Here is a 13,673-nt window from a genome sequence, read left to right as displayed (position 1 = left end):
CAGACCAGGGCTCGAACCCACGTCCCCTGCATTGGCAGGCAGATTCTCAACCACTGCGCCACCAGGGAAGCCCTAAATCTTCATTTTAAATCTATGAGTTCATCCCACTTTTTTCTTGCAATTTAATTTTTGTGGAAACTGGTTGTTTGATCTGTAGAGTTTCCCATGATCTAGATGTCCCCCCACCCTTGGGTCGTGCTGTGTGGCTTGCGGGATCTTAGTTCCCCAACCAGGGATTGAACCCAGGCCCTGGCAGTGAAAGCGCCGAGCCCTAACCACTGGACCACTATGAAAGTGCCTCCCATGATCTGGATTTTTTTTTTTTTTTTTTTTTTTTTTAGTTTATTTATTTTTGGCTGCGTTGGGTCTTTGCTGCTGCACGTGGGCTTTCTCTAGTTGCAGTGAGGGTGGGCCATTCTTTGTTGCAGAGCACGGGCTCTAGGCATGCAGGCTTCAGTAGTTGTGGCACACGGGCTTAGTTGCTCCGCGGCATGTGGGATCTTCCCGGACCAGGGATCGAACCAGTGTCCCCTGCATTGGCAGGCGGATTCTTAACCACTGTGCCACCAGGGAAGTCCCGTGATCTGGATTTTGATGTCACATTCCTATGATGTCCTTGATTTTATTCTTTCATTCTCTCTGTTTACTATAAATGTCATTGAATTTAGAGCCTTGATGGGACAGACTCAGGTTCCTTCTTCTTACCCCCGCCAATGCCTTCTTAGGTAATAGTTGTCTGTCCGTCAGGAGGCCCATTGTTTCTGGCCGTGTCCCACTCCATGTTGTTAGCAGCCTCTGATGGTTGATGCCTAGATCCATTCATTCCAGTCCTACCATTCTTTCTTCCTTCATTAGCAGCAGTTTGTTTCTAGATCTCATTCTGTAGTCCAAGGAGTAATGTTATCATATTTTACTTCTTACACTTACAGAAAAAAACTTTGAAACTTTCAATAAACTTAAGGTCATATGTTTGTAATAAAGTGTATGAAAGCAACTTGGCAGAAATTATAGCAGACCTTCTTTTGCTATCATTATTTAGGCTCTTGTCCCCTCTTGTGTGTATTGGATTTTTTCCTAGCCCAGGTTTGCCTACTGTCATCTCTCCTGCTGTGACCCTCTGTGGATTCTTCCGCCCACTCCAGGTCACGCCCCACTGTTAATTGTAATAGCAGTGCAATATGATCACCAGGAGGAAACGTGGAAGTCCTTACTTTGCTTTAGAGGCGTTATTCCATTTTATCCTCACTACAGCCCTGTGAAGTAGAGGCTATCATTAGTCTCATTTTAGAGATGGCAAGCTACACTTAGAAAGCTCAAGTATCTTGCTCAGGGCCATGCATTCATTTGCTCAGTGAATGCTTAGTGGGTGCCCATTTTGTACCAGGCCTCAAAGCTGGTGATGGAGCAGAGACTGGACCTTAAGTCTTTCACCCTCAAGCCTGGGGTCGTCACCACATTTAACACTCTAGCTTGTGTGGTAAGAAGGAAATTCAATACTCTAATCCCACCAGTATCTCCTCCTGGTTCTAGCCTTTAGAATTCCCTGGGTGCACACCCATGGTTCCCTGCTGACCAATGCCTCCTGCCCTCACAAGGCTGGACTCAGTTATCACCTCCCCGGATCAGTTGCCCCATCTTTTCCCTCTTTTGGCCTCCATTTGCAGTTGTTCCTCCTAATCCTGTTACTTCTGCCTTTGAAATCTATTACAGATTTATTATCCCTTCTCTGCTCTTATGGAGATCTAGCTCTTGCTCCCCGAATGCAGACCTTCCTTTAGTTTTACTGCTCTTCCTTCTTCCTCATGTTTCACTTCGCATCCTCTAGCTTAATTTCCATCAGAGTAGTCTTTCTCTGTGTTTCTAACCTGCTCAAGAAAATTTATTGAACGTTTGTTGCTGCAACTCACCAAGTTCTCCCTGGCATTCAGGGCCCTATGGAAACCTTCCCCTGCTGCTTCCATCGACTGTAGGACCTTACTTTTCCTTCCTGTGTATGATGCTGCTTCCACTACCTCGCCCGCATCTGTCTTGTGGCCACCAGCATTCCCTCCCCTTCTCTACACCTGATCCCTGGCAGAATTAGTGGCTCTCTTCCCACATCATCATCCCTCGTGTAGACCTTTTACTCCCCGTTACCTGGTTAGCCTGGTGCCTGCCACATAAAGAACCAGTTGGTTCTTTAAAAATATTTATTGGTCAGGTCTAGGACTTATTTTTCAAAGTAAAAAATAGTCTAATGATTTCCTTAAGTGTTTGTGGGTATTTAAACATACTCCTGTTCTTTTTATATTAAATACATGATCATGTCAATTGTTTGCACAGGTTTAAAATTTTAGCAGTTAAGTAATGGTGTGCCTTGTGCAGCATATTTGACGAACGTGCTGCTATAACTTAGCAGTGATGCATCATCGTTTTCTAACACTTAGGGAGGCAGAGTGGCATACTGCTTAGACTGCCTGCCTGTGTGTGAATCTTGGCTCATCCATGTATTACCTGTGGGATGTCAGCAGATTATTTAACATCTCTTTTTGGGTTTCTTCGTCTGTAAAACAGGATGATGATAATGAAGCTTGTGTAAATTAATGTGTATGAAGTGTTAATATGTGTGTGTAGTAAGTATAAGTGCATGTTGTCTATTCTAATAATTCTTGTTATTGGTACTATTTATGTGGCATTTTATGGTGTGAAAAATTTTTTGCGTTTACTTTGATCATAGTTTTTGTGGTTATTGTATGTAGCTTAGGTTTTTTGTTTGTCCACAGGCTGCCTCTCACTTCTGGTCATCTGTAATCTTCCTTCACTGTTTCTGCAGTTAGGTTGCTACCTGACTGGCTATCCCTAGAGTCACCTTCATCTGGCTTGCCCTAGATACTATGTCCCTGGCCACCTGTTGAAAGCCGTGGTTTGGGATTCAAGTTCATGTGTATAGCTTTTTTTTAATGTGAAAGCTTTATTGAGATATCATTCATATTCCATAAAACTCACCCCTTTGCGGTATACAACTCAGTATATAACTTCATTTTTCATTGATAATTAAAAGATGATTGATCTTCCAGTTTGGAGGAAACAACTTTACAGTAACCAGACTCTCAGGCAGAATTAGTGTAGGTCAGAATCACTGTGTGATTATGATTATAGATCCTTAGATTATATCTCATTCGACCTGGGGCATAACTATGTGCCTTTCTTTTTTTAATTAATTAATTAATTAATTTTTGGCTGCGTTGGGTCTTTGTTGCTGTGCGTACGCTTTCTCTAGTTACGGGGAGCGGGGGCTACTCTTCGTTTCGGTGCATGGGCTTCTCATTGTGGTGGCTTCTCTTGTTGCAGAGTATGGGCTCTAGGCGCACACGCTTCAGTAGTTGTGGCTCACGGGCTCTAGAGCGCAGGCTCAGTAGTTGTGGTGCACAGGCTTAGTTGTTCTGCGGCATGTGGGATCTTCCTGGACCAGGGATCGAACCTGTGTCCCCTGCATTGGCAGGCGGATTCTTAACCACTGCGCCACCAGGGAAGTCCCACTATGTGCCTTTCTATTGCTAAGTTTTTGCCTTATATTCTTTGTCTTAAACATGTAGGCACGAGTTCTTCAACCAAGCGGAGCACTTCCACAGGTAATAAAGAATCCAGTTCTACTAGAGAAAGATTACGTGAACGTACCCGACTAAACCAGAGCAAAAAACTACCTTCTGCAGGTCAGGGGGCTAATGACATGGCGTTGGCTAAACGTTCCCGCAGTCGCACGGCTACGGAATGCGACATTCGTATGAGCAAGTCCAAATCGGACAATCAGATCAGTGACAAAGCTGCTCTGGAAGCCAAAGTGAAGGATCTTCTCACATTGGCAAAAACCAAAGACGTGGAGATTTTACATTTGAGGAATGAACTCCGTGACATGCGTGCTCAGCTGGGCATTAACGAGGACCCTCCTGAGGGGGATGAGAAGTCCGAGAAGGAAGCCGTCATTGTTCACCAGCCCACTGACGTCGAGTCCACTTTATTGCAGTTACAGGAACAGAATACTGCCATCCGCGAGGAGCTCAACCAGCTGAAAAATGAAAACAGAATGCTAAAGGACAGGTTGAACGCACTGGGCTTCTCCCTGGAGCAGAGGCTAGACCATTCTGAAAAACTGTTTGGCTATCAGTCCCTGAGCCCAGAGATCACCCCTGGTAACCAGAGCGATGGAGGGGGGACTCTGACTTCCTCGGTGGAGGGCTCTGCCCCTGGGTCAGTGGAGGATCTCCTGAGCCAGGATGAAAACACCCTCATGGACCATCAGCACAGTAACTCTATGGACAACCTGGACAGCGAGTGCAGCGAGGTGTACCAGCCCCTCACGTCCAGCGATGACGCCCTGGACGCACCGTCGTCCTCGGAGTCAGAAGGCATTCCGAGCATAGAGCGCTCTCGGAAGGGGAGCAGCGGGAACGCCAGCGAAGTGTCCGTCGCTTGTTTGACGGAACGGATACACCAGATGGAGGAGAACCAACACAGTACGAGTGAGGAACTTCAGGCGACTCTGCAAGAGCTCGCTGATCTACAGCAGATCACCCAGGAGCTGAACAGTGAAAACGAAAGGCTCGGAGAGGAGAAGGTGATTCTCATGGAGTCGTTATGTCAGCAAAGCGATAAGTTGGAACACTTCAGCCGACAGATCGAATATTTCCGCTCCCTTCTAGATGAGCATCACATTTCCTATGTCATTGACGAAGATGTAAAAAGTGGACGCTACATGGAACTGGAGCAGCGCTACATGGATCTAGCTGAGAACACCCGTTTTGAACGGGAGCAGCTTCTTGGCGTCCAGCAGCATTTAAGCAATACTTTGAAGATGGCTGAGCAAGACAACAAGGAAGCTCAGGAGATGATCGGGGCACTCAAGGAGCGCAACCACCACATGGAGCGAATCGTTGAGTCTGAGCAGAAGGGCAAGGCCGCCTTGGCAGCCACGCTGGAGGAGTTCAAAGCCACAGTGGCCAGTGACCAGATCGAGATGAATCGCCTGAAGGCCCAGCTGGAGAACGAGAAGCAGAAAGTGGCGGAGCTGTATTCCATCCATAACTCCGGAGACAAGTCTGACATTCAGGATCTCCTGGAGAGTGTCAGGCTGGACAAAGAAAAAGCAGAGACTCTGGCCAGTAGCCTGCAGGAAGATCTGGCTCACACCCGGAATGATGCCAATCGATTGCAGGACACCATCGCAAAGGTACTGTTTAAGTAGGTAGAATGTTCTGGACCAGTGTTATGCGGCTGCAGTACATGGCATGCTTACTGAGAGCCAGCAGCCCTGGTGGTGTGTCATTAGCTTTTGTTAATCAGATATTTTTTTAAGCTTCAGAATGGTTTTTTTGTATTGGGATGGAGTGAAAAGTATTCTTACAATAACGTCACTTCCACTCACTTGTACTTTGTTACTGTTTTCCTGCCTGTGAGAGGATGGGGCTGGAGTTACAACTAACTGAAGTTGTAACAGAAGTTGTCCCTAGTTCTGGGTATGCCCAGGGGAGTGTGTCATGCAGTTTTACATCCTCCTCTGTAGTGTAGTTTGGCATAAGAAAAACGGAGAGCCAGTATTCCAGTCTGTGGGACCAGCAATGTCTGCCTCTTCTTATCCTTTTGTGGTTGTAGTTTTTCAAGTAGAGTTCTGTTGTGATTTAAAAATACTTTCGGAGTATGAAGGCTCCTATTTCTTAGAGGCCCATGGTTTGTTGCTGGTGGGGACCTTAGTGATCAGTGGTCCAGCCCCCTTCTTTTACACGCAGTGTGATAGTGAGGACTCAGTCAGAACTGCAGCCCAGGGTTGCTGGCAGTTGCCAGGGCTCTGTGCCCCACGTGGTTGCTGATGTAGTGTTTGTTATTATTTTTTAAAATAAATTTATTTATTTATTTTTTTGGCTGCGTTGGGTCTTTGTTGCTGTGCGCAGGCTTTCTCTTGCTGCGGCGAGCGGGGGCTGCTCTTTGTTGCAGTGCGAAGGCTTCTCCTTGCGGTGGCTTCTCTTGTTGCGGAGCACAGGCTCTAGGCGTGCGGGCTTCAGTAGTTGTGGCTTGCGGGCTCTAGAGTGCAGGCTCAGTAGTTGTGGCGCACAGGCTCAGTTGCTCCGCGACATGTAGGATCTTCCCAGACCAGGGATCAAACCCGTGTCCCCTGCATTGGCAGGTGGATTCTTAACCATTGCACCACCAGGGAAGTCCCTGATGTAGTGTTTATTTGCATGAGTTATCTAATTATCCTAGCTTACATTTTATTTACTGTTTCAGTGCAAAAATTTTTTAAAGTAGGAAACAGTATATCTTTGCTCAAAATTTGAATAATATAAACCTTAATTTATTAAGTGACAACTTTCAGAGATACAGTTTAGGAGATGTGGTATTTGTCGGAGCATGTATGTTGGGGGCCACTATGAACTAACACTGACTATATTAGAGAACTTTCTTGTTTCCATTTTTAATTTGATTTTGAAACTGTCACAAATCAGACATCATTTTTGTGGGAAAGCATGTTAATCATTAATCAGATGCATGCCTTCAGTCCAAACTTTGGAGAAGGGAAAATTTCCAAAATTTCCTCATAAATAATGTAGTGAAGTTCAGTGAGATGTCAGTGTAATTTCAGTCAGTGATGTGGCAGCAGATCATGCTTAAGCATACTGTGTGAAGTCCATGTTACTGGAGAGCGCCTTCCACCCAGTTATTACACAGGTCGTTCTTGTTCACGCAGAGCAGCTCACGCTCAGCTCCCTGCTGAGACAAGGTGTGCCTCCGTCCTAGGACCTGTCTTAGAACAACTCTTACTTTTCTGATCTGCACCATCAATTTTGCACAGGTAGAAGATGAATACAGAGCCTTCCAAGAAGAAGCTAAGAAGCAAATAGAAGATCTGAATATGACATTAGAAAAATTAAGATCAGAGCTGGAAGAAAAAGAGACAGAAAGGAGTGACATGAAAGAAACGATCTTTGAACTTGAAGACGAAGTAGAACAGCACCGGGCGGTGAAGCTTCATGACAACCTCATCATCTCCGACTTAGAGAGTAAGTGAGGTCCCACCCATCTTAACGTGTGCGAAGAGTTTGCGTTCTAAGTAGCAAAGTGACAGGGGGTGGCTCTGCCTGGGGCAGGGGTTCAAAGGCAGGAGCACAGTGGCCGGCAGACACGCGTGTGGGCAAGAGCTTCCCATGGCCATTGGCAGTCTTTCAGCTGCTATTTGGCTCCTAAAGGACTGTTAAGTGGAAGCATCTCTTTAAAATTGCTTAATTATGGAAAATCATTTAAGTGAGAAGCTAATGGGGCTGTTAACTTTCTAGATCTTAGGAAAAGCCATTTGTTGTCGATGTCTAGTGGTTGCAAGTATACTGAGACCAAAAAATATTTATCCTTTATAATCTTATGCCTGAGGCACAGGTTTTTGTTTATTTGTTTAATATTCCTCCCTTTCACGGAGATTTTATGATCAGGTAGACTTGAAACTCAGATTTTGAGTTGCTTTGTTTGCTTTTTAAAAGAGTCTAAAAAACTTGTAATTATTTCAGACTTTAAAAAAAGTTGCAAAAATAGTGCAAAGCATTTCTGTGTGGAAAATTTGATGAGGAACAGAAATTTGCATGATCTTAAAATGTCTTCCCACAGGCTGTTTATTATGTTACAAGTGAGGAAAAAGAAACAACCAGAAATTACACAGTGGAACAATTGGGCAACACTGTGACCCGGTGATCGGGTGACCGGGTGATCATGTAAGTGACAGAGGCATATCGCTAGGCTGTATTCTGGCTGAGGCATAACTTCAGTTAATCATAAAGAAACATTAAACAGACAAAAAATGAGGAATGTTGTACTAAAAGCCCAGGGTCGAATGGTGCTGTGTCCTCAAAAATGCCAGTGTCATAAGAAAATGCCAGTGTCATAAAAGACAAAGGCTGAGGGAAAATTCCAGGCTGTAGGAGGCTGAGGAGAAGGACAACCCGTGCACTCCCTATGCCTGCACTGGCTCCAGTGCTGTCGAGAGCTGCTGTAAAGGTGTGGTGACGGAACTGGAATGTGTGTGAGATTAGGTAAACGTATTGTGTCAGTATAAACTTATGAAGTTGATAACCCAGCTGTGTCTGTGTATTCTTGGGAACCACACACTGAATATTCAGGGGTGAAAGACTGTGATGTATATCCTTAAGGGTTCAGGAAAAAGGGACAATTAGAGGCAGACGGACAGGGATAGGAGATAGCAAATGATAAAACCAATGGTAAACTATTAACAGTAGGCGAATCTGAGAAGGAGGTAAATGGGTGTTTGGTTCTTTGTGTTACTTCTTGCACCTTTTTGTAAGTTTGAAATTATTTCCAAATAATACATTTAAAAAATTCTTACGTATTCTTCATCTAGATTCCTCAAATGTTAACAGATTTTAAGTTGTAATACACTTTAATGATGGCCTGGTGGGGACAGGGAGAATGGAGGTAATAACCTTTTTGGATGCCTTGGTTAAAGCTCTTAAAATTTCTGGTTCATGACGCTGCTCCTTTGAGCACTGACGGTTTACTATTTATTTTCTGACAGAGGATTGACAGGCAGATACAGTGTGTCAATACAGTAGCCAGAGCCCCTGTGCTGTGGATGCAGAGGTGGGGTGGAGGGGAGGTTTGAACTATTGATATTTCCAGGAAAGAGACGGTCATTTGCAGGAGCCCTAAATGTGTCTGGTGGCAGTTCTGAGCTCTGGCTAGTTGACCCAGCATCTGTAGGTTGACCTCAGGGTCATTTGGAATATTCCAGGGTATCTGGATACTGAAGTAGTGGATTGTGGGATTGTATTTCTTACATAGTGATGAACTTTTTCATCTAAAGTTTTAAAAACTTTTAGTTTAACATTTATCTCTAATCTGTATTTCATTGTCTCTGAACTGAGCAAGTTATCTAATTTTACTTCCTAAATATAAGAGGTTCTAAAGTTTTTCAGATTAACTTGGGGGTTCAGTGTGTTTTCCATTTTGTATGGATAATAACAGCCTTTTTCCCTTGCAAACCCTTTGATTTGAATGTGGAAAGAGTGACACCTTGTGGTAATTGGGGTAATAGCTAGAAAACTGTTAGGTGATAAGGATTCCTGGGACAAAATTTTCCATATCATTGCCAAAATAAAAGTTACATTGACATTGTATGGATTTTAATCATAAAATGGCTGAAAAGCCTTAATAAATTTTTTTTTAGCCATATAGTTTCTCTTCCCAGTTTTTTGAAATGAAAAGTTGAAATATATAGAAATACTGTGAGAGTAGTGTGGTAGTTAGCACCTCCTGCCTGGATGTGACAGTTGGTAGCATTTTGCAGTGTTCGCCTTCTGTATGTGTGTGTTTAACTGAACCAGTTGGCAGTAAGCTGTGGACTTCATGATACTTAACTTCTAAATATTTCAGCATGCACCTTCTAAACATCCTCCTTGAAACCACAGTGCCATTATCACATCTAGTAAAATTAGTCATAATTTCTTAGCATCATCTAATACCCCACATGCAGATTTTCCCAGTTGTCCCCAAAATGTCCTTTATAGTTTTTTTACAGGGACTGGGATCCAAACAAGTTTCTTGCGTTATAATTTGTTGTTACATCTCCGTAGTCTGATAGGAGTTAATTTTTTTCCTAGAGAATTCTGGCATTTGGGATTGATGCTAAGTCAGCACTTGGTATAGGGGACTCAATGACAGAGAATACTATTAATTGGGAAATTGAGATTTTCTTCTGTGGATGAAACCATCACCATAGTCAATTTTAGAACTTTTTTATCACCCCCAAAAGAAATCCTGTACCCATTGGCAGTCACTCCTCATTTACCTCAAAGCGATGCTGACTTTGGAATTAATGGACAGGATTTTAAAACAGCTATTGTAACTGTACTCAGGGTGTAGAGGAAAATATGCTCGTCATGACAAACAAATAGCAGATCTCCACAGAGGAATAAAAACTGTAAAAAAAAGAACCTAGTAGATATTCTGGAACTAGAAAATTAAACAGCTAATATAGCAAGTTACAGAGTCATTTAAACAACAAATTAGAGATACAGAAGAGCCAGTGAACTTGAAAACCAATCAGTAGACATTATCCAGAGAGAAAAAAGATTGGAAAAAATGAGTAGAGTATCAGTGATATCTGTGGGACAGTATCACAGGTGTATCATGTAGTTGGGAGTCGAGGCGGCCTCCCAGAGAGCATCAGTGCCGTACTGCGTAGACCTGGCCTGCGGTACTTCTCAGCAGCATCTGAGCTGGAAAGATTTGATGTAAGAAGTCACTCAGTAACTACTGTTAAGACTTTCAGTTCAAGATGATGGCCTGAGGTCATACATACTTCCTTTCCCTTCCAAAGTCCAAGTGACATGGCGGGAGAGATATAAAAATTACAATGAGCTTGAGCAAAGATAGAAAACAGGGGAAGGGTCCTATCAGTAGGTCAGCAATTTGGGGTAATTTCTGGAATACTTTATATAAAGCTGATGGAATTGGCTATGGAGAAATCAATCAGAATAGAACATTCTGCAGTTTAGGAGAACACTAAAGCTCTGAGTAATAATGTTCCCAGCAGAGCCCTGGGGATGGGGGCACTGAAACCTCCACATCAGGGATCGTAGGGCCCCGGGGCCAGCAGCGGTCTCAGGCCACAGTGTAAGGGATTGCTGCGCTGTACCGCCCCCTCCTCTGTCGGGGCTGTCTCTGGTGTTTGCCCCCAGGCTGCTGCTGCGCTCACCTCTAAGTAAGGTGGGAATATGGTGCCAGGGACTCCCAGCACAGCCTTCACACTGTGCCAGAAGTAACTGCAGCCTGCCCTGTTGTCTTAAAGAGAAGACCACCCAGAGGGAAAGGCAGCTCGGCCCAGCAGTGAAACGGATACACACGCACATACACCTGTTGCCTCAGCAGAAGCCGCCCGTTCCATCTTGTACATCCAGAGGGCCCCACCCACCCACCCACCCTGCAGGCTCGTGTCATCAGCAGAGCCTTTAGCCATTTGTTCTGTTGAGAAGCATGCAGGAGTCACTGATGCTAATCATTCTTTGCAAGTAAGAAAGACCAACCAGGACTTATTAGACATTTAACACCTTAGACGAGCTTAAGGGAGAAACAGCAGAAAGAAGCAGCTCAACTGAATCCCCAAAAATAAAGGTAATAACTTGCCCAGCAAACCAAAGCTGACTGGTATTGCGAGTAGTGACACCAGCGAGACCTCAGGTCTGGCTCAGTTGCGACCTTATCAACCACTTAGTGTCTGCATAGTAATGCTCTGTGCATGCTTGCAGTTAAGTCCTGCCCTTTTCCTGCCCTCTGTAGTTCCCAAGATTGGGGCTAGGGCCTGACATCCTGATACATGGAACATTAGCGACAGTGGTGAGCAAGGGTGGCTTGAGATTAGAGAAGGAGCAGAAGGAAATAGAGGAAAGCTGTGTAATTCTGTGATGAGAAAAGCCTGGAAGGTGGAATACTTGGAAGCCTTAATGGAAAAAAGTCTCATATTTGACTATGTATAATTGAAATTTTCAGTTCAGCAAAGTGCCAGAAATAAATGACATTGGGAGAAATATTTATAATGCATGTCAAATATGTAAAGAGATTCTGTACATCAATAAGACTAGAATAACCCATTAGCTAAATCAAGTGTATGAATGGATAAGTCAGAAAAAGACACAAAAAGATGCTTGACTTTTAAAAAAGCAAAGAAACTCAAAACAAGATGCAGGTGTGAAAAATTGAAAAGATTGCTAACGTGTAAGAGAGGAGAAAGGGTCCTCTCATATACTGCAGCTTTTTTGGAGTATTGATCAAAAATTTTCAAGTACAACAGTAATTTAGCAATCCACTTCCAGAAACCTGCTCTTCAGAAACATTCTTACAAGTTTGCAAATGTATACATAGATGTGGATGCTTGCTGCAGAGTTGCTGGTTACCACAGAAACTTGGAAGTTACCTGTATTTTCAGAAGTCGAGATCTAGTTAATAACCCATGTGCACAGCACATCCCTACTGTCGCTGCTCTTTCACCAGCCAAGATAAACGAGGCACGGAGAAATGTGTGCACAAAATAAGGCAAGTCGCATAGAGGATGAGCTGAGTATATTACTTCTGTAATTAAAACCATAAAAGTTTTAAATACAACATTACACTGAGATTGTAGCCAGGCATAATGGTGTTCCCTAAGAAATACTGATTTCAGTGTATTCTGTACCATAAATTCTCTAACTTGGTGACTTCTCAAAAAAAATTCTGTATTCTTGAGCTAGAACCTTCTAATGGATTGACTTGGATCCTGTTGATAGTTTCAAATGGTCCTTCATCACTTCTTCTACTTCTAGAAATGTGTCTTCAAGTAACATCTGAAAAACTGTAAAGTCATTTATAGTGTTTATAACAAAAATTGGAACCCTTCTGGCTGTTCATTAATAGGAGGTTGCTGAGACAAATCATGATATATCCAATTGATAGAATACTATCATGGCCATCAAAATGGTGCTGCAGGTCTGTATTTATTGATAAAGGTGTCCAGTATCTACTGCTTAGTGGAAGGGCTTGTGAAGCAGTATAAATAGTATAATTTCATTTTTCTTTAAAAATAATACACACATACATGGAATCTGGAAAGATATATGCCAAATGTAAATGCTAGGTAATCTTATTTTTGTCACCATTTTCTGTTTTCCAGACTTGTTACTGTGAGCGTGCATTACTTTTAGAATCAAGGGGTAAAAGTTATATTCACTTTTTTGGAGGGGGATAAAAATGAATAAAATAAAAATTAAAAAACAGAGACAGGGACTTCCCTGGTGGTCCAGTGGTTAAGACTGCTTCCACTGCAGGGGGCACGGGCTTGATCCCTGGTCTGGGAACTAAGATCCCGCATGCCATACAGTGCGGCCAAAAAATTAAAAAAATAAAATAAAGACAAATAAAAATAGTAAATGGTTTATTTGAAACTCATGTCTGTCCTCTTCCTGCATCAGGAGTTCTGGTTTGGGAGTAAAGCTGTTGTCTGGTAGCTGGATACACCACCTGCCCTGTTCCCCTGCCCCTGAGGTGTGGAGCTTTAACTGATAGGTTCCTCTGGTCCTTTCCCTTCCTCTAAAAATTGCACCTGATGGCAATTGGAGGTGCTTGACCAGATGCAGGAGCCTGACTTGAGTACGCAGGTATCTGTACCCTAAGGGTTTTCTGGGATTCAGAGGGCAGGAAAGGTTGGTGGAACTTTCATTACTTTACACCCCAAGGGTCGTAGGTAGATCCTGTGCCGTGGTAGCTGCCCAGTGACACCCTCAGGAGTGATCGGCCTGTAACTGGAACCAGCGTGGAGGCCTGGTTGATGGTTCTGGTTTTGTTGGTGATGATAGGTCTTGGTGGTGAAAAAGATTATGAACCTCATTATTAAATGGGCAGGGCAGTGCCCAGAATTGTTCAGAGCAAAGTTGGACTAATAACAATGAGAATAGAAATTTACCTTATTTCTAGAATAAAGATAACATTGTAAAATTGAGTTATAATTTATAATTTTAAAAATGAGGTCATAGTAGTTCTTCTGTTCTTTGATAGAATTTAATGTTGCATTTGAGTTGAAGACAATAGATGGCAGTGTCTCTCACACTTAAAGCTTTGAGGAAGGAAACTGCCTTTAGAGGCCCCAGAGTTGCAGGCTAAGCAGCCATGTG

General features: G+C 43.3%; 1 protein-coding gene across 4 annotated transcripts in view; it reads left to right on the top strand.

Moving 5' to 3' along the window:
- Positions 1-13,673, top strand: part of SPECC1L (sperm antigen with calponin homology and coiled-coil domains 1 like) — a 120,169-nt gene that overhangs the window by 38,790 nt on the left and 67,706 nt on the right. For 3 of the 4 annotated variants that reach the window (XM_061169082.1, XM_061169079.1, XM_061169080.1), the window contains 2 exons: positions 3,576-5,206; positions 6,824-7,031. In XM_061169082.1, coding sequence (XP_061025065.1) covers positions 3,576-5,206; positions 6,824-7,031 — 1,839 coding nt within the window. The remainder of the gene's footprint in view (positions 1-3,575; positions 5,207-6,823; positions 7,032-13,673) is intronic. The other variant, XM_061169081.1, reaches the window with a different exon arrangement.

This window comes from Eubalaena glacialis, chromosome 15 (assembly GCF_028564815.1).
Source record: "Eubalaena glacialis isolate mEubGla1 chromosome 15, mEubGla1.1.hap2.+ XY, whole genome shotgun sequence".
In the NCBI taxonomy this organism is placed as follows: Eukaryota; Metazoa; Chordata; class Mammalia; order Artiodactyla; family Balaenidae; genus Eubalaena; species Eubalaena glacialis.
The sequence above is the reverse complement of the archived record's forward strand: the minus strand, read 5'-3'. Positions and strand labels throughout refer to the sequence as shown.